Below are 27,724 nucleotides of genomic sequence, written 5' to 3'. Positions count from 1 at the left end.
GTGGTGGAGATGGTGGGGGTGGGGGTGGTGGGGAGGGGGGTGGTGGTAGAGGCAGTAGTGGTGGTGGTGGAGATAAGGATGATGGTGAAGACGGTGGTGGTGGAGACAGGGATGGTGTTGGAGACGGTGGTGGTGGTGGTGGAGTTGGTGAAGGTGGTGGTGGCAGAAGTGGACGTGGTTGGTCGAGTTGGTGGAGGTGGAGGTGTTGGTGGTGGTAGAAGTGGAGGTGGTGGTGGTGGAGGTGGTGGAGGAGGTTGGTCGAGTTGGTGGAGGTGGAGGTGGTGGTGGTGGTAGAAGCGGAGGTGGTGGTGGTGGAGGTGGTGGAGGTGGTGGTCCAGTTGGTGGAGGTGAAGGTGGTGGTGGCAGAAGTGGAGGTGGTGGTGGGGGTGGTGGTGGGGGTGGTGGAGGTGGTGGTCCAGTTGGTGGAGGTGGAGGTGGTGGTGGTGGCAGAAGTGGAGGTGGTGGTGGAAGTGGTGGAGGTGGTGGTCGAGTTGGTGGAGGTGGAGGTGGTGGTGGTGGCAGAAGTGGAGGTGGTGGTGGGGGTGGTGGTGGGGGTGGTGGAGGTGGTGGTCCAGTTGGTGGAGGTGGAGGTGGTGGTGGTGGCAGAAGTGGAGGTGGTGGTGGAAGCGGTGGAGGTGGTGGTCGAGTTGGTGGAGGTGGAGGTGGTGGTGGTGGCAGAAGTGGAGGTGGTGGTGGTGGAGGTGGTGGTCGAATTGGTGGAGGTGGTGGTGGTGGTAGAAGCGGAGGTGGTGGTGGTGGTGGTCCAGTTGGTGGAGGTGAAGGTGGTGGTGGCAGAAGTGGAGGTGGTGGTAGGGGTGGTGGAGGTGGTGGTCCAGTTGGTGGAGGTGGAGGTGGTGGTGGTGGTGGAGGCAGAGACGGCGGTGGAGAGAGCAGTGGAGGTGGTGGTGACAGTGAGGGGGCGGTGTGATGGTGGCTGTAGAGTTGAAGGCAATAAGTTGAAAAGGCAGAGGGGCGCCTGGGTGGCGCAGTCGGTTAAGCGTCCGACTTCAGCCAGGTCACGATCTCGCGGTCCGTGAGTTCGAGCCCCGCGTCGGGCTCTGGGCTGATGGCTCAGAGCCTGGAGTCTGTTTCCGATTCTGTGTCTCCCTCTCTCTCTGCCCCTCGCCCGTTCATGCTCTGTCTCTCTCTGTCCCAAAAATAAATAAACGTTGAAAAGGCAGAGTTGAAAGAGACAATAAGTTGGCCCAGAATCCAAGCCGGGTTTGTACTGTTTGAGATGGAAAAGCTCTCTTTCATTGCCCTTCTTATCCTTCCAAGAGCGTCTGGTACTCTCTACAGAAGCGTTAACGTACTGCCACCCAGGACATCTCCTACGTGCTCTCACTAGGAAAGGAGGGGCGGATGAACAGTCAGTGAAGAGGCAAGTCTGCCACTGGGGTAGCCCCCTCTCTCTGGAAGCAGAAAGGGGGGGACACAACAGTGGTTGCTAGCTGTCTGTCTGAATATGTCTGAGACGTAGATACCAGATATGCAGCTCAATAAACAAGAGGGAAACCGCAATAGAGTTTCCAACAACGTCTCCCAGGGAAAATTTACCAAACTCCATCTATATACTGGGTTGAGCATCATGGATATGAAGATAACTATGACACTGTTCCTGCCCTTGAGGAGCTTATGGGTTAATATTCGTAATAGAAGGAGTTGATACTGAATATCTGTCACACGGCATGAAAGGAAAATCTCTCATATCAACATGGAGGTGGGTGTATGATGAATATGCCTCAATATGAAAGACGGCACCAGCAAATGAAGGGAAGCGCAAATGAGGAAGCCTAGAATATTTGAGATGAGAGAAGTCAGTAGAGCCTGGTAGAATTTTATCATTTTAAAAATCATACGTAACATTAGAAATGTAGAGTATATAAACTTTTGCCATTAAAATTAATTATACCCAGAGGAATCATATTTAAAAACTTTCACCTGGAAAAGAATATAATGATTATCAATCTGGTGTACAAGGGTGATAAATACAATATATTGGAGATCGTTTATGTATTTATGTATTTATTTATGTATTTATTTATTTATGTATTTATTTATTATTTTAACAGTTTGTTTATTTTGAGAAACAGAGACAGTGTGTGTGTGCATGCATGCGCATGTGAGCGGAAGAGAGGCGGTAGAGACAGGGAGATGGAGAATCCCAAGCAGGTTCTGCACTGATACTGCCTGATTTGGGGCTCGATCTCATGAACCGTGAGATCATGACCTGAGCTGAAACCAAGAGTCAGACGCTTAAGCTACTGAGCCACCCAGGCACCCCTGTTGATCTTATATTTAAATTTATCTATTAGAAAGACATATTTCTTTAAAAAGGAAAAACCTATGCTTTACTGGTCTCTGAGAACACACAACTACAATAGTTCATAGATCAAAAATTCTTATTTATAATTTTTCTCATAGAGACAGCATACATTTTATAATAATTTATTAATTATAGAGCTGGTATATTTGGTAATAAGCAATTTTTCATGGCTTGAGTAGATATTCTCAGTTTCACACGCCCACATTTTTTTTGGATATAAACATTTCAAGATAAATCACATAAATATTTATTTTTAGAGAGAAAAGCAGAGCACTGCACTGTATTTCCTAAGATAAGGCTACCATTTTAAATATAAATTATGCCTTTAAACATATGTATTTACATATATAACACTGACAATCTACGATACCTCCAATTCTTTTCAAAAAGAGATTTTTTTTGTAAGAGGAGACGTGGTTGTTTAAAACCACACTCTCACCTTTACTCCTAAAAGTAAATTTGAGGTCTAGGGACATTTCATCTAATTTACACGCTTTCATTAAAAGCTTAAACTATTCCTAGAATAATTAAGCCTGGATAATATCTAACTTCACACACACACACACACACACACACACACACACACACAGTTTATACACGAGAAAACGTATTTTTACTCTAAATTGATTCTGTTTAAACAAAGTACAAGGGAGAACTTTTGGTTTGGGACCTATAATGTTAGTCTTTTAATGTTTCCTTCTCTTCCCCACGTGTAGATAATGGCAATGACATGCTTCTCACTTGCTGGGAATCATGACTCTGCTCTTTGAGGAGAAAACTTAGAACACTGACCTTCATGCAAGGAAGGCTGAGCCTGGGACACCAATTCTGTAACGAGCAAAGGAAGTAGGAAATATGGGCTCAAAATGGAGCACATTTACTTTGAAGGTAGAATTCTAGGTTAATTGTTAAAGCATTCAGAGAAAAAGAGATAACTGTGATTGCTTGAGAACTCGCTTACAGATTTCCCATACTGAAAGCAGAAATGATGCTTGTGCGCCCTCTGTATCGTAGGGTCTGCACCGCGGTGCCTGCAAGAAGGCGGGCTGACTCCTGAGGCGCCAACCGGTCCCTTGTCCGTCCCAAGAGCTCAGCTGAGCGAGACCCTCTTGGTCCCCCTTCTCTGTAGCAAACACGGAAACGGGAGTCGGCTCCTCGGGGAACCAAAGTGAGATGTGCACACGATGTGTACTGAGATGTGTACCGGTGTGAACTGGCCACTGCCGTAAAGGATCCACGTGCAGCAGGACTGCCGGCTCGAATCCGAGCTGATCCCTCTTGCTCACGGCTGAGTTCTGGCAGGACTGACCACTCCAGGCAGCCTGGAGGCCTGGGGCGGGCAGAGTCTGTCAGCAGGCGGGCCCGGAAGGATCTGGAGAAGAACTCAAGCTCTGTGCAGGTTGGGGACTGGGACGGGCCTGGGCAGGTGGGGTGAGCCAGGCAGCTACCGACAGGCAGGGCGGGGAAACCTCCTAGGAGAGAACTGGTTTGAGTGGAGACCAGGCACCATGAGCAGAGTTCAGTGACGGCGAGTGAGGACTCGAGGACCAGAACGAGAGCCATTACTTGAACTTGTCCCCAGCCCAGCGACTAGGAAGGCACAGAGGGAAAGATGAAGGAGGCTGTTTTTGTAATGCCTGGAGCATGGGAAGCTCTGTTGAGGGATTCCAGAACAAACTGGAAAGCCAAGGGCAGCGGGGCCATGCTTCTACGTCTGGGTCACACGCCGCCTCTTAGCTCTGGCCTCCTGGGGGCTCAGGGCAGATACCTGTGGGGCCACTTTGCCCAGGGAGCAGCAGGTGACACTGTGACAGCAGGCAGAGTGCTACACGCCACGCTCAGGGAGCAGCAGCAACCAGGGGGGGAACTGCACAGCCCTGCGGGAGCCCCAAGGACGTTCGAGCCAAGCCTCGTGTAGGAAACAGATACACAAGGGAAGCTGGGGACCGCAGTCCTTCCAACGCAGGTCTGTGCCCGGCGGAGTGGTGGCCAGGCTGTGAGAGGGATGTAAATGTGTGACAAACGCAGGGGCTACTTGCGTGACGCGGGTGCGTAAGCACACCAGCGTGTGTCAACGTGTGCACACGCTTGCACTGCACACGGATGCCCACACGCGTGTGTGCCAGCGCCACACCGGAGGACAGAGATGAATGGGAGACAGTTGGTATTTCAATAGATTTGCCTGCAACCTTTCTCTTCCCTCACCTGTGTCTAGGCAACTCGATTCTTCCACAACCCACAACCCTCCAGACTCTGACTGCCGGCCACTGCCCTCACCTTACCACTGTTCAACTCTTCCTGTTAGAGATCTTTCTCAAGGATTCGGGAGTATTTGTTTACAACAGGCACAGCAAAGGAAACTTGGGGACAGTTAGAGCGGAGATACAATGCCAAGAGAAGCTATGGGCTGGGGTCCTTGCAAATTTCCTATGTCAGACGGACTTTCTGCAGCCTAATGATTTTTTAAAAAGTAATTTGCATAGATATAGCTGTTTCCATAGCAACCCAGATAGGGTTACATTTAGCAAAGCTACAGAGAGATGGTGAGAGGGCTCCCTGGAGGTAAAAGGACTTTTAATAAGACCCTGGTGTTTGGAGGTTCATCAGCTAACTGTAGAGAGCAATTCCTTTCCTTCCACTGACTGTGTGGCTAAGTTAATCAGACTTGCTTGCTTATGGGAGAGTTCCCATCCTGGGGTCACATGATCATTTCTTTCTTTTCAATCCCATTTTCATTAGATTCAAGTTATAAATACTTAGTTGTGCTCAATGTGAAGTTTATACATGACAATAAAATTTCACGTCTGTGTTTGCACACTCCGATAGCTAAGTTAATAGCAAGGGCAGTTTTGCAGAAAATTATTAAATTGATAAACTGCTTGAAAATCCTAAATGACCCATGTTCATCTTATCATTGTAACTGTGTGTTAAATACAAATTTCTCTTTCCTGCTAATTTCACAAAACATTAGGGAGTCTACTGAAAGCGCCATGGAAGGTAAAGTGACTTACCACTGTCCTGCCTATAAATGTTCTTCATGAAAGGTACATGTGATCGGGCATTCTAAGTGGTTACATGTATCAGAAAATGCCTCCAGGGTCAGAAGCAAAAAGGAAAGCTTCTACACTCGTTCTGTCTGAGAAAGATACCCCAAAGTTGAGGCTCCACTGCCAAAGAAAAGAAAATGTATTTAGTTTTCTTCTCTCTCTTTGAACTCTCTTTTCTCTCATTGCTGTGAGCGAGCTTGGAACTCATACAAAATTAGACACCTGCTCCATCCAGACTAGGAAATCACTTAAAAAGATAGATGCATAAATCCTCAACAAAATATTAGCAAACTGAATCTAAGAATACATTATAAAAATCATTCACCATGATCAAGTGTGATTTATTCCAGGGACACAAGGGTGGGTCAATAATCACAAATCCATCAATGCGATACATCACATCAATAAGAGAAAGGACAAAAGCCACGTATCATCTCGATAGGGGCAGAAAACTCATTTGACAAAGTATGTTATCCATTCATGATAAAAACTCTCAATAAAGTAGGCCTAGAGAGAGCAAACCTCAGCATAATAAAGAACATGTATGAAAACCCCACATATAGGAACACCATACTCAATGGTGAAGAACTGAGAGCCTGTCCTTCAGGATCAGGAACAAGACAAGGGTGTTCACTCTCATCAGTTTTATTCTACAGAGTACTGGAAGTCCTAGCTGCAACAATCAAACAAGAAAAAGAGAAAAAAGGCATCCAAGTTGGTAAAGAAGTAAACCTTTCACTATTTGCAGACTACATGATACCATATATAGAAAACCCTAAAGACTCCACCAAAAAACTACTTACTAGAATGGATAAATGAATTCAGTAAGGTCCCAGGGCACAAAATCAATACATGGAAATCTGATGCATTTCTATACGCTAATAATGAAGTAGCAGAAAGAGAACAGTAAGAAAATAATTCTGTTTACAGTTGCACCAAAAAGAATAAAATACCTGGAAGAAATGTAACCAAAGAGGTAGAAGGCCTGTACTCCAACAGCTATAAAAAATTGAAGGTGACACAAACAAGTGGACAGATATTCCATGCTCCTGGACTGAAGAACCAATGTTGTTAAAATGTCTACACTACCCTCAAGCAATCTACATATTTAATGTAATCCTTAGCAAAGTACCAATAGCAGTTTTCACAGAACTAGAACAAATAACCATAAAAGTTGTATGAAACCACAAAAGATCCTGAATCGCAAGGCAATCTTAGGAAAGAAGAATGAAGCCAAAGGTATTGCAATACTAGATTTCAAGATATGCTACAAAGCTGTAGTGATCAAAGCATAAAACTCCTAGAAGAAAACATAGGTATTAATTTCTCGGACATCGGCCAATAGAAACATTTTTCTAGATATGTCTCCTCAGGCAAAGGAAACAAAAGCAAAAATAAACTATTGGGACTACACCAAATAATAAGGTTCCACATAGCAATGGAAGTCACCAACAGGACAGCAAGGAAACTTACTGAATGGGAGAAGATATGTGCAATGACATATCCAATAAGAGGTTAATATCCAAAACATATAAAGAACTTATACAGCTCAACACCCAAAAAAAATCTGATTTTTTAAAATGTGCAGAAGACTTGAATAGACATTTTTCCCCAAGAAGATATACAAATGGCCGACCAGTAAAAAGATGCTCAACATCACTCATCATCAGGGAAATGCAAATCAAAACCACAATGAGATACTAGCTCAGACCTACCGAAATGGCTAGAATCAAAACTACAAGAAATAATAAGTGTTGGCAAGGATGTGGAGAAAAAGGGACCCTCACGTGCTGTCTGTGGGAATGCAAGTTGGTGCAGCCACTATGGAAAACAGTACGGACGTTTCTTAAAAAGAATTAAAAACAGAATTACCACACAATCCAATAATTCCACTATTGGGTATTTACCCAAAGAATACAAAAACCCTAATTCAAAAAGATATATACACCTCTATGTTTACTGCATCATTATTTACAATATCCAAGATATGGAAGCAACCCAAGTGTCCATCCATGGGTGGATGGGTAAAGATGTGATATGTGTGTGTTTGTGTATGTGGGTGTGTAGGTGTGTGAGTGTGTACATACAACATACACAAAATGGAATATTACTTGGTCATAAAAAAAGAATGAAACCTTGACATTTGCAACAACATGGATGGACCTAGATGGCGTAATGCTAAATGAAATAAGTCAGAGGGGTGCCTGGGTTGCTCAGTTGGTTGGGCGTCTGACTTTGGCTTGGGTCATGATCTCATGGTCTGTGAGTTGAAGTCCCACATCAGGCTCTGTGCTGATGGCTCAGAGCCTGGAGCCTGCTTTGGATTCTGTGTCTCCCTCTCTCTCTGCCCCTCCCCTGCTCATGCTCTGTCTCTCTCTCTCTCTCTCTCTCTCTCTCTCTGTCTCTCAAAAATAAACATTGAAAAAATTAAAAAAAAAAAAAGAAGTCAGAGAAAGACAAATACAAGATGATTTCCCTCGTATGCGGAATTTACGAAAACAAAGAAAGAGACAAAACCCCAGGCTCTTAAATACAGAGAACTGATGGTTATCAGAGGGGAGGTGGGGGGGGAGGGATGGATGAACTAGGAGACGGAGGTCAAAAGTACACTTATTCTGAGCAGCACTAAGAAAAGCTTGGAAACGTTGTACACTTGAAACTAATAGAACACTTCATGTTAATTATACATCAGTAAAAACTAACAAAACTAAAAAAAAAATATTAAACGTCTGCTCCACCCGGACTATAAAATCACTTAAAGGGCAAACAAAACTGAAACAAAACAAATACCACTACAGCTAATATCTAAGGCTTCTTCTTGTTAATAAAAGTGTTTTCTGACCGCTTTGGAATCCGTATTTCTCAGTCTTAGACTTCTGAGCATATTCCTGCCTCTCGCTAACTCTCGATGGAAAGAATTTTGAGTGAAGAGTAAAACATGGAAGACAATGTCTCCTCATCTGAAAACAAATCTTTTAACATAAAACGTGAGGAATGGAAGTAGCTTTCTTACTGCTGACACTTACGAACGTAAAATGTGGTTATGAAATCTATCTGGAAAGCAGATTAGAGTACGTATTCATTTTTCAATGAAGTAACCACAAAGATGGGCTTCAGAAACTCTATTTGTGAACAGACCAGGTATGCCACTTGACAATGGAGTTGAGTTTATGAATGAAAATCCATTTTCTCAAAAAAACAAAAATCCAATATGCATGAAAGCTACACCAAGTGTAGAGCAAATGGCTCTTTTTCCTAATGTGTATCTTTAGTTTAAGTACTAAATGTGTTTGTTATGGGATGGCTTCATGTGAGGTGCTGAATACCGTTATGGCTGAGTTTCTACATTTCCAAAGTGTCTGCAAGAAATCTCCAAACTTTTCAGTCGGACAGCTGTCATTTCTACCCCAAATGAATTCTTGCTCACTATGGTGAATTAATACCGTGTGACTCCGGGAGCACTTCTAGTAATATTTGTGTGAGGCAAATCAAGTCATATAGGGAATTATTTTTTTAAACATTTTTCAGTGTGTATTCATTGATTTATTTAGTTTTGAGAGCCAGAGAGAGAGACAGGGCTCGAGTAGGGTACAGACAGAGTCAGGGAGACAGAATCTGAAGCAGGCTCCAGGCTCTGAGCGGTCAGCACAGAGCCCAATGCGGGGCTTGAACCCACAAACCGCGACATCACGACCCGAGCTCAAGTTGGAGGCTTAACTGGCTGAGCCACCCAGGCGTCTCAGGTTATGTAAGAAGTATAAAGCGGGACACCCACGACTGCTTCCTCCCCTTCCCCAGAAGAGGCGCCTGGCTTCTTGGAGGGTGTTAGATTAAAAGGCAAATATGCATGGAGACAGAAGACCAGAACTGTCTGAAGCAGGCAGCATTCAAGGAAGGTAGCCACAGCAGATATGCAGATGGCACCTACCCTCTATGGGGTGGCATGTGGGATGCCCATACACGCACAAGAGTGACACAATTGAATTTATTCTTAGGAAAGGAGGAGCCCTTCTTTTTTTTTTTTTTTTAATTTTTTTTTTCAACGTTTTTTATTTATTTTTGGGACAGAGAGAGACAGAGCATGAACGGGGGAGGGGCAGAGAGAGAGGGAGACACAGAATCGGAAACAGGCTCCAGGCTCTGAGCCATCAGCCCAGAGCCCGACGCGGGGCTCGAACTCACGGACCGTGAGATCGTGACCTGGCTGAAGTCGGACGCGTAACCGACTGCGCCACCCAGGCGCCCCAGGAGGAGCCCTTCTGTAAGCACAGGGTGTGTTTTCTTCTCTTGCTCTCATTATCTGAAAACCAAACTCCCGTCCATCTTTCAAACCCACGACAAACATTAATTTCTTCATTAAGCCTTTCCTGATCCCCTAGATTGAGAATTCCCTTTCCTCCCTGAAGCTTTTCCAGCCCTGTCTCAGTGCTTACTTTGTAGAACAGTTATCCACGTGGATGTACCCTCTCTCACACTTGATCGACAACTCCTTGGGGCTCGGACATAACCTGGCACACGCAGGAAAGAAAGGTGGACAGGAAGGCCAGCTGCCGAGGACAACTTCCCTATTTCTCTGGGATTACAAGTCTCCATGGTGCAGGTCCCCGAGTTCGGAAATCATTCCAAAGAGCTTCTTCTTCGGGGCTGTCCCTCGGGAGGGTGCCACGGTGATGGCACACAGCTTCCGTGGAGGCAAATACGCCACCGATCCTGACGGGCAGCCCACCGGGAGAGTGAGTCACTCCGGGAACATGGTTGAGCGCATGCAGACAAAACGGTGGCTCCTCCCCTGCCAGGTGGAGTCTCATCCTCCGAGGGACAACCAGGAAGGAGGCTGATTTTGCACATTTCATTGGGAATAACAAATAAAAACATCTGTTGAAAAGGAAACCAGGTGTTGGGCAGGAGATGTGCACATTCTTTAATTCTCCCCTTTCCTCCAGGATCCGGTGGGGATTTCGACGTTGTGTTCATTAACACTAGTTAATGTAATTTTTGTGATAATTGTAGAGCAAATAGAGCAAACTCTCAAATATAATTAGGGAAAAGTGTTTCTAATTAACTTGTAACTCGTGAGTCGCAAAGTAGAGCCACAAATCAGTTATGCATTGTCACACCGAACAAGTAAAATACGCTGTACATTTCCATCCGGGCAAATAAACAAAACAAAACGAAACGCCCTTGGCAAGCCTTTCCCGTGAACCTTTACAACATCTCAGCATTGCTCTGGAACGTAATTGTAGGTAAGCACAGGTGTGTTTCATACCATCGGCACCGGCGATCCTAGGGGTGAGCAATGAAGGCAACCTCACGCAGTCTGGGGACATCCAACATTTACCTCGAGAGCGTGCGGAACGGTGCGCTCGGATGGGTGTGCAGAGGTTCTAACGAAACCCTCACGGGTTCTGTAGGGAAACGGAGACCGTGGGAGTTGCAAGCCCCGTCCCGGTCAACAGCACCCTCGGTGACAGCTGCTTCCCTACCGCTGGCTGTCAGGGGACGGACTGTCACAGGGGACCGCTGCTGCCTTTGTTAGAAGTGCCCTCACTTTCTTGTCACATGAGCAGGCACGCTGAAATAAGAGGCAACTTCAAATTCATTCTAATTTGCAGAAACGAGAAACGAGCCGAACATTTTCTTTGGATAATGGAGTTATTACTCCTTGCAACAGATTGTTCTGGCATCTCTCAAGACATACCTGGGCCTCCCATGCCCCCATCCCTCTGCTGCTCGCTGTGGTAACTGCTGGCCTGGAGAGAGCAGAAAGTGATGTTCCTCAAACGTGCACGATCATGACAACTGTCAGAGGGTCTTGTGACAATACGGATTCCCAGGCTATTACCATAGAGATCTGGGGCCCAGAAATCTTCATTTGATCGGGGGAATTGGGAGATCATTGGTAGAGTATAAAGAGAACAGGCTTCGGGAACAGAGGGTTAGGGAATGTAGTGCGTGCCAGCTGGGACATTGAGCAAGCTCCTTTAAGCCCGTCCTCTGGGGACCTCTGGGCATATTCAAGCCACCCAGCATGATGACTGGTAAGTGGCGGGTGTTCAGGAATGTTTATTCTGTCTTGAAACATCAGAATGCAAAGAATACCGTGCTCTTCAGGTTAGGCACATCGGGGAGCAATGAGAATGTAAAACACAGGAAATAACGTAACATATCAGCTCCGGAAACACCTACCAGTATCCTCCTCTGTGGCATATGTAATAAAGAAGGGTTCTAATACTGATTTCTACAGCCAACAAGTCTATATTTTACCATAACATAAGCCAGAACTCCTTAACACTTTCTATCAAAATGTCTTGCTCACTGGAACACTTCCATCTAAGCTAACATACACCATCATTTGGAGCTTTTCATTTCTTGAAGCGAAGCTTCATTCTAAGTAATAAATTTCCATTACTTTCTAATCTCCTTAGCCTGCTCCATTTTTCATCATAGCGCTTCTTGAAATGACAGGTTTATTGTCTGTCTTGTCCACCACAACACAAGCCCTCTGAGAGCAGGGCTCTGAATTTTAAGTCTGCAACGTTCCACAACAGTTCTGTTAATGGATATTAAAATCACACTCAAAGTTTTGATATATTCTACTTCTTTACATGTAAATGAACGGAAACCCAAGACCCCCTCCAGCTATGCCTTTTATTTCTGCCCTCCTCCACCTAGCTCCCTGAACACCAGCATCGCCATCTTGGCCATTAGGAAGAGGGCCATGCCCCAGGGATGGCCTATGGCTAGAAGGTACCTGGGTATTCACCAAACACCTGTATCCAGAGGACCTACGCCTCACTGCCACCCAGTACATGCTCAACAAACATGTGTCTAACGAATGAATGAATGAGACTCCTAGCCTACAGACTGGCTTCAATCTCTAGAATTAAGAATGGGGTGAGCAGGAAGGTAATGGTGTGAATTTTCCAACTTGGTTAGACGTGGCCTGGCTGGGGAGGAAATTAGGAATCAGAACTAGTGCTGTGTGGAGGGTTGTAAGTTTTGCTGTTGGCATTTGGTTATAATCGGGCTATCTGCTATAGAGAGATAACCCTAATATGGTGAAAATGACAATTGAGAGGAGGCAAGAGCAGACATCTCTCTAAAGAATGCGTGAGCTATGTAGCAGATTAGGAAATGAGTTGGGGGCAAGTGGCAGACCAACCACAAACACCTGTCTCTTCTTCCCTTCGATGGAGTGCTGCGGAATTCTTCAGGCCTGCTGTTTCCTTCCTGTGGATGGAGCACGATTACTGGAGCACAGACCCTCACTCACTCTTCCCCTGGTAGGAGGAGGGACTTGTCCAAACAATCAGCGGCATGCATCGTTTGGCTCAGCTCTGTCTGTCCTTCCTCCTCTTGGGAATGAGTGGCCAGAGGAAACTCTGGTTCCTCTAGTCTCCGCAGGATATGTCCCGGGGGGCTGTCAGAGGAACAGGAAGGCTTCCCTGACCCAACTGATGCCTGTGCAATAGTGGATACGTCTGCCTAATTCCGGGCTTCATTATTAGCAAACCCGCTTGGTAAACAGGCCTAGAACCTGGCTTCCAATCTGACTTCTAAGAGTAATGATTTGATAATGTGGCTTCATTCTTCATTTTGTTCAGAAGTTGGTGTGGAAAAGAGGGTAAAAGCGGGTGTAGTAGAGGGTTCTATAAACTATGGCCTGAGGGCTAGCTATTTGCCTTTATACATAAAGTTTTATTGAAACATAGCTACATCCAATTTTTTATGTATTGTCTATAGCTGTTTTCACCCAACATAGGTAGAATTGGGTAGTTGTAACAGAGACGTTATAGCCGACGAGCTAAAATAGTTATCACCTGGCCTTTTACAGATAAGGTTTGCCAATTCCTGTTCTGGAATCTAGAGGAATGCTAGAAAGGCATGCTGCTGCCAGAGCCATGCTTTCATGTTTGAAAGCAAAGGAAAAGTAAAGGAAGGCAGGACTCAATTCTAGCCAACGCTGCTGTCCCTAACACGCTAAAAAGAGAGTCCAAATGCAGAAGCAAGTTCAACAGATGGAAACTTAACTGAACCTTCCTGGGAACTGCAGCAGAGGAGGAGAGGCATCCAGTGACAGCAGCCGAAAGACGTGACGGCAGGCCTGGATCCCGGGGCCTGGAACAGGGACAAGCGGGCACAGAGCGGGGGTGCCCCCAGATGCCCGAGTTTCTGTTGAGGGAGACTCTGCAGGCTTTGTAGGGATAGACGATGTCAGGGTTCCACAGGGCAGCTCGGGGAAATAGCCCTGGTGGCAGAGGACGGACATGTGGCAGTGGAGGTGTGCCACACTCTGTGTGGCACTACACAGCCAAGAAACCCAACCTCCAAAGAGGAAATTAAAAATCAAAGGTGTCAGATCTGCAGGAAGGGAATGAAGTCACTTCAGTAAGACCCGGTGTGGCGTGAGGTGGCGGCGGGGGGCGAGAGGGGGCGGTTGTGCTGTGTCAGCCTAGCTGAGCTGGAACGATGCCTCCCAGAATTCCCTTTCCTCCTAGTTTCCAGGGTAATGATGTCCACAGGAGAAATCTGCAGGCAACCTGGCAGGTGCCAGGGAAGCAGCAGGTGCTGAACTCTGACGGCTGTAGGCCCAGGGCACCAAGCTTTGCCGTGGCCTGTGTGCACTTTCATGGCCTCGCCTTCTGGGTGTGGGGCCACGGCCAGCGGCAAAGCTGCTGTTCTCACTACTTCTCCTTCTTCAGCTCTCCGTGTCCCGCAGCAGGCACGCGTGGAACGCCGTGGCCAAAGGAGCCAGGTTTTGTGTTTTTCTCATGAGGCCAATTTCAGCCAACGGGAGGCAGAAGAGGGTACCTCTACCCTCTACCCTCACAGGTGCCAGCTGGTCTTCCTGAGCTTCCCTGCTTCATATCGAGCCTGTCATCCTGATCTCTACCTCCTGACCCATGTCAACTTCACATTCAGCACCAAACACAGCCTTCCTCAGACATCTTCACTAGCTCCTACGTTGTACCAAGTCTCACCCAGATAATAAATCCCTTTACTGTATCACCTACACTGCTCATGCTTTTCCGGTCAAATCACAGCTGAGATGCCTAGTGTTGGGGTGGCTTCCACTGCCAATATCTAAATGTTGCAAGAGGGCAGCAATGTTTCCAATTTCATGGAAGGATTAATCTTCCCTTCAACCAGTAAATGCGTGACACCAAAATTTACCTTTTGCTTGGATTTTGTCCCCTGATTCAATTTAAGCTCACCGATGGTGGACCCTGGAAGTCAGGCACCACCAGACTGGCTTCTCCTGACTGACTACATCCAAAAAGATCTCTAATTACTCATCTTCCCTCAAATACTGTGGTTGGCAGAATAATGGTCCTCCAAAAATTTCCATGCCCTAATCCCCATAAGCTATGAATATGTTACCTTTTATTGAAAATGTGATTAATTTAAGACGGGCAGATTATCTTAGAGATTCACTCCTGGCGGCAGTCGGAGGGAAATGTGCCTACAGAAGACTTCTCAGAGATGTGATGCTGCTGGCTCTGATGACAGGGGAAGTGGGTCTCCAGTCAACAAGGGAAATGGGTCTCCAGTCAACAGGGGAAGTGGGTCTCCAGTCAACAGGGGAAGTGGGTCTCCGGCCAACAGGGGAAGTGGGTATTCAGTCAACAGGGGAAGTGGGTCTCAGTCAACAGGGGAAGTGGGTATCAGTCCAGGGATGTGGGCAGCTCCAGTAGCCAGAAAAGGCAACAACCTACCCTAAAGTTTCCAGAAAGGAACACAGCCCTGTTGACATCCTGATTTTAGCACGGTGAGACTTATGTTGGACTTCTAACCTCCAGAACTGGAAGATAATAAACTGCATTGTTTTCAGTGGCTAGGTTTGTGGAAATATGTTGTAGCAGCAAAATGTAACAGACACAGACTTCACTGGGTACCTGTCATGGCCTTGTCTGGGGCTGCTATTGGGGTACACACCTGTGTTGGGATAACTGCTCTCAGGGCTTAGCATGGCTCCTTTTCTAAAGATGACACATCATGGGCCAGCGTTCACACCTCTGGAGAGTCATGGGTAGGATTTCACACTGGAACAATGCATCTTTGAGGCCCTTAAAGTATATCAACAATTCCTGCGTGAGGTAGCTCTGAGCTACCTAAAGAGGGATGGAGGGACAGTGAAGACTTCTGGCAGAGGCTGCGAGGAATTGAAAGGTTGGGGAGGATGATTTTTATACTTTAGTTAGCTTAAGAATTGTAGACTTTGAACTTTAACACACAATGGCAAGAGATATTGATTTTTAGGTTTTAATTCCTTTGAACTTTAATGTCTTTGGACTCCAACATAAAAGTGGATTGAAACTTTGATTTTTAATTTCTCCTTGGGAATTTGATATTTGGAGGGGTTTATATTAAAATTCGAAGCATCTCTGCATTGCTGGCATTTCATTACTGGAACGTCTCTATTCATTTTTATCTTTGTGATGCTGTTTAATCTTATGGAAGAACCTCCGATATGCTATGTTAGACAACATGGTGGACATTATTTGGGATAAGAAATAAGTGTGGGATTTAATTTTACACTTTGGGAACACAGTGACCCTGGATTTGATTTAAATGATGTGCTACCCGCATCTATTTCAGTGCCTTTTAATATAATATATAAAATGCCCACCAGGAGTCCCAGGTTATCACCAAAAAACCCAGGAAGATAGAGGAAAGGCTACCTTGAAAAATGCTTAGCTCCTGCTTTGGAGAGATGAGCCATGCCTCTAGGTGATCACAGCCAATAGGATTAGAAAGAAACAGGTTGGAGGATGCTAGCCGGGAAAATGCTTCCCCTCTATTCCAGTGTCTCTTTCCATGAAGGGTATTTAGTTAATGTTACACCCTAGACTTTTTCTGCAATAGTAAACTGTCTTGGCTAACAGACCTAAAGAAATGCTTCCACGTTGGCTTCTATCAGCAATAGAGACAATACTTAGTAATATTCACACTTTGTCTTATCTATGGAACTGTTCAGAATTCATGCAGGCAAGAGATTATTAATAGGGACATAATGGAATAAAGAAGAGAATGGAAAGAGTAACCCAGCAGATGAGACATTTTATCATGTTTCTGTAAGATGCAAACCAGATGGAGGGGAGTTGGCTGATGAAGTTGCAATGGAAGCCAGCACAGCCCAGGATGAACACAGAGGGGACTCCATGCCAATGATCCAATGTGGTGACTGCCTGTCCTGGTGGAACCTAGGGAACATTCATGCTCAGAGAAGGCAGGCACAGGGAATGTAGAAATGAGAAGGGAGGGTACCCAAGGGTGACTGATGCAAAGGAAACAGCTGCCCACCCTCTCATTATCCATTCCTGCCTGGGTGCAGAGAACACCTCGCCCCCACACTGTCCACTCCTACCCAGGTGGAAAAAATACCCGGCAGCCAGAAAATTGCTGGCCCCTCCCTAAAGGGCAGACAAATAAACAACTCAGAAGAATATTCTCCAAAGAGATTGCACGGGAGGAGAATGGAAAAGCTAATGTGGATATCTGAGCCTTAGAGAAAAGCTCTCCTCATCAAGATCCTTAAAGGATTCCCCATCACAACAGTTCATGCTTGCCTGCTCACCTGAAGTCAAGTTCACAGTTAACAAGCTTCATGGGTAAGCACAGAGCTCAAACTCTCTACTCTTTCTGTCTTAAAAATGAACAAAGAATTCATCGTTTTTCTATGGTTGAGTAATATTCCATTGTGTGTGTGTGTGTGTGTGTGTGTGTGTGTGTGTGTGTATACCAAATCTTTACCTGTTCATCAGTTGATTGGCACTTGGACTGTTTACATAATTTGAAAGTTCACTGTGTAGTTCACTGTGTCATTGTATCACTGTGTCACTGTGTCAAAGTTCACTGTATCATTCAGGTAGCATCTTTCCTTAAAATACATGGTTTTATAAATTTATGTGTAGAAGCATATGGAAATAGCTGTGTCCTCAATTGCTTGAAACTACACTGTGTATAAACCTTTATTAAAGTAACATCTTCTTTCATCAAAAAAAAATGTGTAGACCACTGGTCTCTATGCATTTAAAGTAAGTGTGCAAAATCAATGAGAAGACCCCCATATAAACAAATAGAAAGAAATGACAACAGAGAAAAGTCAGATGATTCATGATGAACAGAAAACAAATCTTAGTTCAAAATAATATCCTGATTAAAATTCCAGAATTGTTTACATTCATAGAATAAGTACAGAGGTTATAAAAAACACAAAGGGGAGTTCTTAAGATTGAAATAAGAACACTGTTAATACCACTAATAGTATCTCAGTATATCCCTGCAAAAAACTCCCTCATGGGTAGGTTGAGAGTAATGTGGGATACTGAAGAGATCTCTCACTATGTATGATAAAAAGAAAAAGGACTCCAAATTATGTAAGCAAATATAAGAGAGAGGAAAAGTCCAAGAGGTCCAAAATCTGACTATCAATAATCCTAAAAAGAGAGGATAGAGAAAATGAATAAATTAAAAAAAATAAAAAGATAGTTTTCTGGCACCGTAGATCATGACTCTTTAAACCGAAAATGTCTAATATCAGTGAATTTTTAAAAAGGAAAATACCTAGATATATCACCACAGACTTTTATGTCTCAAGGATAAAATTATATCATAGAAAATATTCCTGAGAAAAATAATTTCTATCCCTCCATATCTAATAAATGTCAATCATGTATGAGGATTTAGCGACATTTTCAGAATTTCATCACCTAAGCACCTTAATTAATTAATATTTGGAAGTTATAAAAGAATAAACCAAGAAAGAGGAGGGCCTGGGATCTAGGAGACAGACATTCCAAACCTGAGGAGCAATACAGCAGTTCTAGAGAGCAGTCATCTAATTCTGCCCCCAAAATAGAGGGTTCTGTTCATGAGCTCTCTGGAAAACCAGGGAATTAATGATGATAGAAATCATGGACAAAGTTGAGTTGGTGGGCATTATAGATGATGAAGGATCTGTTAGATATGATGCCAGAAATGTACTCCTTTGACAAGGATCATTACTTTGGACTCACTGGGAAAGAAATGTGATGGCTGGGTACCACATGGATCCGCTCTTCCATCATAATGCAAAGGCTAATCTCTGGCTTTCAACTTTTGAATCAAGCTATAGAAAACCCTGGAAGACTGACTATGGTGACAGAATAGATTGCAAATACATCCAACCTTGACAATGTCAAAGTCAACTATGGCGACAGAGGTTGTGAAGAAGGGTGAGGACAGAAGAGTACTATTATTTTTATCTTATAATATGGGTGATGAGACCATGTCTTTATTATACAGAAGAAATAGAGGCTTAACCTTGAAGTTACTGACTGAATGTACTGAGGAACCAAAAATAATGGGAAAGGAAAAGGCATGAGTGGTGAAAATGTGAAAAATCCTTCTCCGCCATACTAGAAAGTCAGTATGAAAACACTATGATCATTGAATTATATAGAGTGAAATAAGCATATTATTTAAAGACATGGAATAAACAGGAGAAAACTAAAAGACAAAGCAGAGGCTAAGGCTGAAAGCCTCTGAGAGGCTGCGAGTGTCCAAAACCAGAGGACAGATGAGGCAGCTGGGGACTCTTGTTTTCATTATAAGCATTTTTATGCAATTTCATTTTTTGACCATATAGATCCATTACTTTGATTAAAAATACTAAAGTGCATTAAATTATCATCTTTGCCACTTCAGATCCTTCACAAGTAATTGCTTTAAAAAGATGCATTATGGGTGCCTGGGTGACTCACTCGGTCAAGTGACTGACTCTTGGTTTCAGCTCAGGTCATGATCTCATGGTTCATGGGTTCAAGCCCCGCATCAGGCTCCGCACTGACAGCTGCAGAGCCTGCTTGGGATTCTCTGTCTCCCTCTCTCTCTGCCCCTTCTCCTCTCTCTCTCTCAAAAATAAATAAATAAACACTAAAAAAAAAAAAGATGCATTATGGAATGAGGCCAACAGGGTCTTCTTTATTTTAAACCTGGCAACACTATTACGCCCTCATGGTTCTGCATTTATTCGCATTGTCTTCTTTCCTGGGCCAACACATGTGTTTGCTCACATCTGGGAAAAGATGAAAAACTCCCTCGATCTGGGTCTGTAATAGATTCCTAGGGCTGCCACCGCAGATCGAGTGAACTAAACAACCGAAACTTACATGGTCAGAGTTCTGGAGGCTGGAAGTCAAAGATGAAGATGTCACTGGCATCGGTTCCTTCCGAGGCTGTGAGGAGAATCTGCTCTGGGCCCCCCTCCTGGGTTCTGGTGTTTTCGGGCCATCTGTGTGGTGCTCCTTGCCTCGCAAAAGCATTACCCCATCTCTGTCTTTATGTTCACATGACCCCTCCCTGTATGTGTCCGTGTCCAAATTTCTTCTCTTCGTAAGGACACCAGCTATATGAGATTAAGGAACCACCCACATATGAATTTGGGGGTGGGGTGTACACAATTCAACTTCTAACCGACGCGGCTTGAAATCAACGGACCTAATGCTAGTCAGTAAAATAAACTGAGGCTTATCTCTTTCATTAGTTAAATCAGGATAGACTATTTGAGTATCTGAAACATAAGATGGAAGAAAACACAGCTCTTGGAGAAGCAGAACTCTTCAGGACACTTGCTTTCAACAGAAATAAAAGTTATTTATTAGGTTTTATGGTTTAATAAAAAGTGGCTTATCGTGATTTGTAAAGCATTCTGAAATCTTTAGTTGGGCATTTCAAAATGTAGGTTGATTATATCCATATTTAGAGAGAGAAAAATTATATTAGTCAAGCCCAAAGGACATGCAGAATTTGTAACCAAAGTTTATTTGGATATTTCTAGTAATTGCTAGCATATAATAGCTTCAACTGGATTTAAATAAAATTCTGATCATCTCATAGCAATTATTGCATAGGAAGAAAATTATTTATTGCAAGGCCTAATAGGCAGAGGTAGAATATATTCTGCTGTGGATAGACACTGCAGTGCAAACAGGCAGCTTTTTTCTAAAGCATGTATGTCTATGTGTTCAATGTAAATGCATGTAAATAGCTCAATTTTAACATTTTATTATTGTTCAAACAGTTTGCCAAGGAATGCTCAGTAAATAATTTAAAGCTCTCCAAGAACATTTCTTTCTTCTAGTTTTTTATTGGTTATAATTTGGCACTCTAGATCCTTCTGGTTACAGGGCTTGGCTCTATCTAATCTAAAAATCTCGTTTAGAAACATGCTTTATTATTTTTTTAAAAAAATCACCAACACTGTTCTTTCCAATATTTGTTTATAAAACATCCCAGCTTGTAAATATCTAAAGAGGAATTCAAAGGCAACTTCACCCTCCCAGTGTATTCTAACACGCACTGGTTTTCATGCATTTGCTAATATTCAGGGAGAGGAATGCAAGAGAAAAAGCTCCCTTGTACTGGCAGGGATCCATCATGTACCATGTTGTTACTCCTTGCTACACTTGGAATTAGGCCTGCTGAAGAATTACAATGGAAGTAAAGGGCATAGTTGCTTCACTACTTAAATCACTATTCTATTAATTCATGTATGCACATATAACCTAATTCCAAAAAGACTTTAAGGAAACTCCACACCCGAAAAACAAATAATCCAGTGGAGAAATGGGCAGAAAACATGAATAGACACTTCTCTAAAGAAGACATCCAGATGGCCAACAGGCACACGAAAAGATGCTCCATGTCACTCCTCATCAGGGAAACATGAATCAAAACCACACTGAGATACCACCTCACGCCGGTCAGAGTGGCTAAAATGAACAAATCAGGAGACTATAGATGTTGGCGAGGATGTGGAGAAACGGGAACCCTCTTGCGCTGTTGGTGGGAATGCAAACTGGTGCAGCCGCTCTGGAAAAGTGTGGAGGTTCCTCAAAAATTAAAAATAGATCTACCCTATGACCCAGCAATAGCACTGCTAGGAATTTACCCAAGGGATACAGGAGTGCTGATGCATAGGGGCACTTGTACCCCAATGTTTATAACAGCACTTTCAACAATAGCCAAATTATGGAAAGAGCCTAAATGTCCATCAACTGATGAATGGATAAAGAAATTGTGGTTTATATACACAATGGAGTACTATGTGGCAATGAGAAAGAATGAAGTCTGGCCTTTTGTAGCAACGTGGATGGAACTGGAGAGTGTGATGCTAAGTGAAATAAGTCATCCAGAGAAAGACAGATACCATATGTTTTCACTCTTATGGATCCTGAGAAACTTAACAGAAGACCATGGGGGGAGGGGAAGGAAGAAAAAAGTTAGAGAGGGAGGGAGCCAAACCGTAAGAGACTCTTAAAGACTGAGAACAATCTGAGGGTTGATGGGGGGTGGAAGGAGGGGAGGGTGGGTGATGGGCATTGAGGAGGGCACCTGTTGGGATGAGCACTGGGTGTTGTATGGACACCAATTTGACAATACATTTCATATTAGAAAAAAAGGAGGGTCCTTGTGACAATGTGACAGCAGCAGTGAAGAGCAGCTTTTATTACTCCATCCTCCAGGGCCATCATGAGCCTTGGTGCTCATCTAATTAAGTTTCTAAAATGTGGACACATTTGTCAGAAACTTTCCTTTTAATATCTAGCAGCCGGCACTACATGGGTGGGAGAGTTCCCAACAGAGCCTCCAACCATCCCAGTGGGCTTTGTCGTAAGCATGGCAGTGCCGGTGTGGGTCTGCTGAACATCAGCCCCGCACGTGCAGATGTCCAAGGGTTAGCACACGCCTGATGGCCGCAGAAATTCCAAAGCATCTGAGAAATGAACAATAAGGATGAACGGAGACTGTGGGCTTAGTGTAGCAAAGCATTTGCCAGGCTTGCGGGGAGACAAGAGTCTCAGAGGAGGCGTGGAAAGAGAAAGATAAGAAAAATGGACGATTTGATGTCCTCGAGGTTAAATCAGTTAGCTGTACTAAAATACTGGATTCCCAAAGTTCCCCAGGAGCCAACGGAATCCAAGCTTTCATAGCTCACCTTGGCAGATGAGTGCTGGGATGGTGCTGAAGATGAAAATGACCCTCTAAAGCTCTTTGAGGGATACTCATTTGAATCCTTTTACTTTGGTTCAGGCAGTAGAATCAGCTGTTGCTGGATCTGCATCATTGATGCTGTGTCTAAACAGAAGTCAGCAGAACCTTGCCGGTTTCCAGGCACCCTCAGATTTCTGCCAGCATGGGGGTTCAGAAGGCTTTGTTATTACAGACTGGCCCGCAGCAGCAATTCCTTCCATGCTGGAATGTTCTTGCACATGCTTGCTTCTAACTCCTCTTTCTAGAGCAGTAGCTTTGCCAAGATGCTTATTGTCTTTCAAGAGTATCTACCAGGGAAACCTCAGAAGCCATGGGCTTCGACCCATCAAAATGTTTTAACAACATGTTTTTCTTTGGGAAAAGTAAAACTCATGCATGAAGTTCAGCCATGCGTGATAAGTCCGTGGCTCCGGAACGGCAGAAAGTATCTACTGAAGTAGCAAGCACTGTCTTTCCGGAACTGTTCAGCCCCAGTGGCTTGGATGGAGTCACGACAGAAGACAGCATTTCTTTCAGGAGGGGAAGTGGAATTGAGTTTCAGCCCCCAGCACATGCTTATGAAGAAACACTGAGTCGTGACATGACAATGGGTACAAAGCTTTGCCAAGAAAGGAAACTTCTTGACATTCTGAAGAGGTTACCTGCCTCTGATGTTTACACACGAGGCTCACATAGAAATTTTCCATGTTGCCCAGATGCATAAAATGGGAGACATCCGGCATCTGTCAGAAGCAGTGTTTTGGAGTGGCTTCCAGTATCAGAAGAGGCAGGAGCATGTTGCAGTGGACAATGTCATGGGACAGAGGTATGCTGTCATTTTCTTTCTGGTTTAAGCCATCAATCACCTCAGCCTTTTGCATGTGGCCGAATTTCCTTGGCAACGAGATAAGCCACCAAAGAGGGTTTGTGTTGGGGCAAATCCAAATTTCAGTAAAATTTTGAAATCCTGAAATGGACGCATCATGTGCACAGCACAAGGTGCTGCTTTAGTTCTGTTGGCCTCGTGCTCCCATTGGCACGGCCTTCATGCCCAGAAGCGCCATGATGTTTTCCATCACACGTATTGAGTCCTTTCTCTCAATATGAAAGTAGGGATGGGGTTCATAACCATAATGGCAAGGCGCATTTTCAATTATTTAACTTACCCCCAAACGGTCCTACACATCATAATATCTGATAATAATAGTTTTACCTTTAATGACCCATATTAGTTTGGTGTGAACCATCATTTTAATAGCACTGTAAACTTAATGACGATATTCTTCCATGAGGACAATTCTCCACTTAGAGAAATGAAAACAAAACAAAAAAAAATGAAAACAAAACAAAAAAAGGAACTGGGGTCTAGTTCTATTTTAGCTGAGAGTGCAAAAGAAATGTGACAATAATCTTGAAGGGTGTACCTTTAAGAAAATACGCTGAGGCTGAGAGTCTTGACCTCACATTGAACCAAAATTGATGCCACTCAGCTTGGGTAATGTATTTTCTTAAATAAACAAGATCACATATACCTCATGAGCATAGCTACAAGGAAGTTTTAGAATCAAGACAGGAGGAAGATCAGTAGCATCACGGAGGATTAAGAGACCCTTTTCTTGAGTCAACTTTGCAATCCGTTTGCCAAACGCTTGCAGGGGAACTTTGATGAACCCAAACCCGAATATCGCCAACAGTATGGGTCACCAAGAGGAATAATCCAAAATCCCATCTTGAGGCCACTTCTGTTGTTAGCATTCCAACAAGTAAAACTGCACATTTCGGAGGTGAGGGACGAGAGTGATGGCATTCACACGGATTTTACTGCATTCACACGTATTCCAAGAAAGGTACTGCTAAATGCTTACAAGTTCTCACTCTTCAAATCCTCGTGGCTCTCTGAGGCGCTACTCTAGTGATCTCCACTTTACAAAGCTCAAAAGTTCTACGTTCACAGAAAGGCTTTCTCTCATGTTCACGTTCGAAAAATTCCCTAATATGTAATCCTATCACCTGGGAACGTGGACTAGGCATACATTTTTTTTTTCAAGAAAATAACTGTTAAGTACACTAAGACCTCTCTTGTTAAGTACACTAAGACCTCTCTTGTTAAGTACACTAAGACCTCTCTTCCTAGCCACGTTATAAACAAGAATATCCACCTTCCTAACGGTCACTCACGTATTTTGTCCTTTTATCAATTTTTGTTAAATGCCATTTTATTGATGACCTATAGGTATTGTAAGATGCTGAACCACTTGCAAATCAAGGGACAGAACTGAAATATGGTCATAGAACTTTAGGAGGGTAATGGTTCCTGGATTCTAATGCTCTAATTTGGCTACTCCATGTGTGTGAAATTAGATGATCCGTGGAGTCCCTTGTTCCGCACATGCGTACTGGGACCTGCCCACGGTGGGAGCCCTCTGAGAGGCCCTGCTCAACCATACTTGGTTAGCACTTTTGCTACCATGCTGGGTAATGGTGATTTCATCTTGAGAGGCGGGCGTGCTGTTAACAAGGATGCTCACCTGTGACCAGCTCCCGGATCTCCAGGTCGGTGGTCTTGCGGAGTAACCTCACCAGTGCTGGGATGCCGCCGCAGTTTTTCAGGGCGATTTTGTTATCGTCATTGGCCTTCCCATACACCAAGTTTCTCAAGGCCCCACAGGCACTACGGTGGACCTCCGTCATCCGGTGATCCAACAGGTCCACCAGGAGCTGGATGCCTCCTTGTCTCCTTATCTGCAAGAGCACAGGGAACGACTTTTAACTTAGAGAGTCAGAAGCTGTCGCCACGTAAACTGAAACAGGTTTTTTCCCCGTGAAGCTGTTGCTACAATGCATTTCACTGAACTGAATTAAAGCCCACAAAGGAAAAAGCAAGCAAACCCGTGTTCTCCTTAGATGTGATTGCCTCACTTCGATGAATACCTCAGCGGTCAAACGTCAAACATACTTCCTTTCAAGTTCTAGATTTTAAGAAAGGTGATTGTAACTTCATATTGGGTGGACATTTCTCTATAAAAATATGGCACATACTCATTGCATGAAGTAGACAGGAGGACGAAAGATGTTTCTCACTCCTGAGACTTAATTACATTTAACCTCTGTCTTAACGGGCTGTGGGATTGATGTGCAAAATGTTAAAATTGGGCTTAATTGGAAAATTCTCTCAGCATTTCAAAGGAACCAGAAGCAAATGAGAAACCAGAACGGACACAAGGACTCTCATCTAAGAAGCTCGGGAAAGTAAGAAAGTCACAATTAGAGCCAGTCGGAACACTAAGACCAACGCATGTCATGCTTAACTCAGGTATTAGATTAATTAACAAAGTCACATTAAATTCTGATGTTCTTGTTAGCCAAAATAGTTTTGATTTTTTAAAAATAAGTACATGGGAAAAAAAAAAACCCTCCTTGCAGTATGTTTCTAGATGAGTCTTCTCGCTGTCCTTTTAGTCCGATTTTTAAATTAAGACTGCAACAAATGGGTTTGTTAACAGACAGACTGTTTCATGGAGTTTTCATTAGCAAAGCTGTATTTGAATATTTCTGCATTTATATGAAAAAAAGAACACAGCTCCTTCAGTAATACTGTCTTCTTTTTTTGAATTCAACGTCCCTCAGGGATTGAAAAATTATGGTTTGGCATGAACCATTATAATTTGGCACTTTCCCTATTCAGTTGTCTTATCAAAGAAAACTCATTCATCCCACAGATGTGCCGAGCACATGGCTAAACCCCCACCCTTTCAAAGGTGTGAAAATGTGACTTTCTTTGTGAAGCTACTCCACCCACACTATTTAAAACTGCACCCTGATCCGTACCCCTCCCCGATCCAGTTCTTGTTTTCCCTTAATCCGTTACGGAATTCTTCATATCCCTTGTCAGGTTCTAACTTCTTTATTATGTATCTTGTCGGGGACTGTCTGCTAGAATCTTGGTTCTTGGAGGGCCAGTCTGCTTTTTTTTCCCTTTTCTTTCTCAGTATTTATTTATAAAGGTTTTTTAAAAAAATGTTTGTTATTTTTGAAAGACAGAGAGAGACAGAGCATGAGCTGAGGAAGGGCAGACAGAAGAGGGGGAGACACAGAATGTGAAGCAGACCCCAGGTGCTGAGCTGTCAGCCCAGAGCCCAACATGGGGCTTGAAGTGAGGAACCGCGAGATCATGACCTGAGCCGAAGTCGGAAGGTCAACCGACTGAGCCACCCAAGCACCCCAATATTGATTTATTTATTTTGAGAGAGAGAGAGAGAGATAGAGTGTGAGTGGGGGAGAGGGAGGGACAGACAGAGAGGAAGAGAGAGAATCCCAAGCAGGTTCCATGCTGCCAGCGCAGACCCTGATGTGGGACTCGATCTCATTATCTGCGAGATCATGACCTGAGCTGAGAACAAGAGCTGGACACTTAACCAACTGAGCCACCCAGGTGCCCCGGGGCAAGTCTGTTTCTGTTCCCTGAGGGATCTCTTACCCTACCCCAAGTGCAGTGCCAGGCACATAGCAGATATTCAACAAATGTTTGTCGAGTGAATGAGGAGGGAGACTCTATTACCTGTGACAGCAGAGTTTCTCAGATTTGTTGGAACTTGACTTTTCGAAAGTGAGTAATATCCCTCATTTAAGGGGGGGGGCGAATAAACAAAACGCTTTCTGTGTACAAATGTCTCCAGTGGCTACCGCAGCTCATTATACCAGCTTAGAGATAAAATGAGGGTATGCATCATTCACAGGAAGTGGGCCATCAGATAAATCCGAATATGCTGTAGGAATTACTTTCATCCACCAACAAAACGAAAACAGAAAAAGTTGCAATTCCCCCAGAACTCCTGGCCTCAAAGTCCCTAATCTGGGAAACGAATATGGTGTTTCACATATGTCATGTCTCGGCAGAGCAGGACCAGGGACAGAAGAGGGAAGGACATGGGACAGGGCTGTCAGGGAGGGCATTAGCTTCTGTGACGTTCCTGCACAGCTGGTGGTAGTAGGTAGAACCCAGGGAAAGTGGCCAAGCATGTCAGTGGGTCCACTAAAAATGCGAGAAGGAAGCAGCAAACAACTTTCCCCTGATGTACAGTTTTACCAGTGCTTGCTTGGTGCCCACTCAAGAGAGATAAAGTTCGTAATCACTGTGACCATGTCCCGTACATGCATCTGGGTGACAGCCACACCCACTGTATCATAATATTTCAGAAAGGATATTCCATTTGTACAAAAGTTTAAGCTATAAGTATTGTTTTCTGTATGTGTGTTTATTTGCATGTGTGTGCTTTACTTTAAAATTATTTGGGTTTAATGATCTTAATAATGATGAAACCACTAAAAAAGAGTT

General features: G+C 44.0%; 1 protein-coding gene across 2 annotated transcripts in view; it reads right to left on the bottom strand.

The window, feature by feature from the left end:
• Nucleotides 1-27,724, bottom strand: part of CTNND2 (catenin delta 2) — a 777,587-nt gene that overhangs the window by 193,268 nt on the left and 556,595 nt on the right. For both annotated transcript variants that reach the window (XM_047074403.1, XM_047074404.1), the window contains exon 10: nt 24,918-25,131. In XM_047074403.1, the coding sequence (XP_046930359.1) occupies nt 24,918-25,131 (214 nt within the window). The remainder of the gene's footprint in view (nt 1-24,917; nt 25,132-27,724) is intronic.

This window comes from Lynx rufus, unplaced genomic scaffold, assembly GCF_022079265.1.
Source record: "Lynx rufus isolate CCGP_SWC_20201006 ecotype Redwood Valley unplaced genomic scaffold, mLynRuf1.p SCAF_1, whole genome shotgun sequence".
Taxonomy (NCBI): Eukaryota; Metazoa; Chordata; class Mammalia; order Carnivora; family Felidae; genus Lynx; species Lynx rufus.
This window is presented reverse-complemented; position numbering and strand designations above follow the sequence as displayed.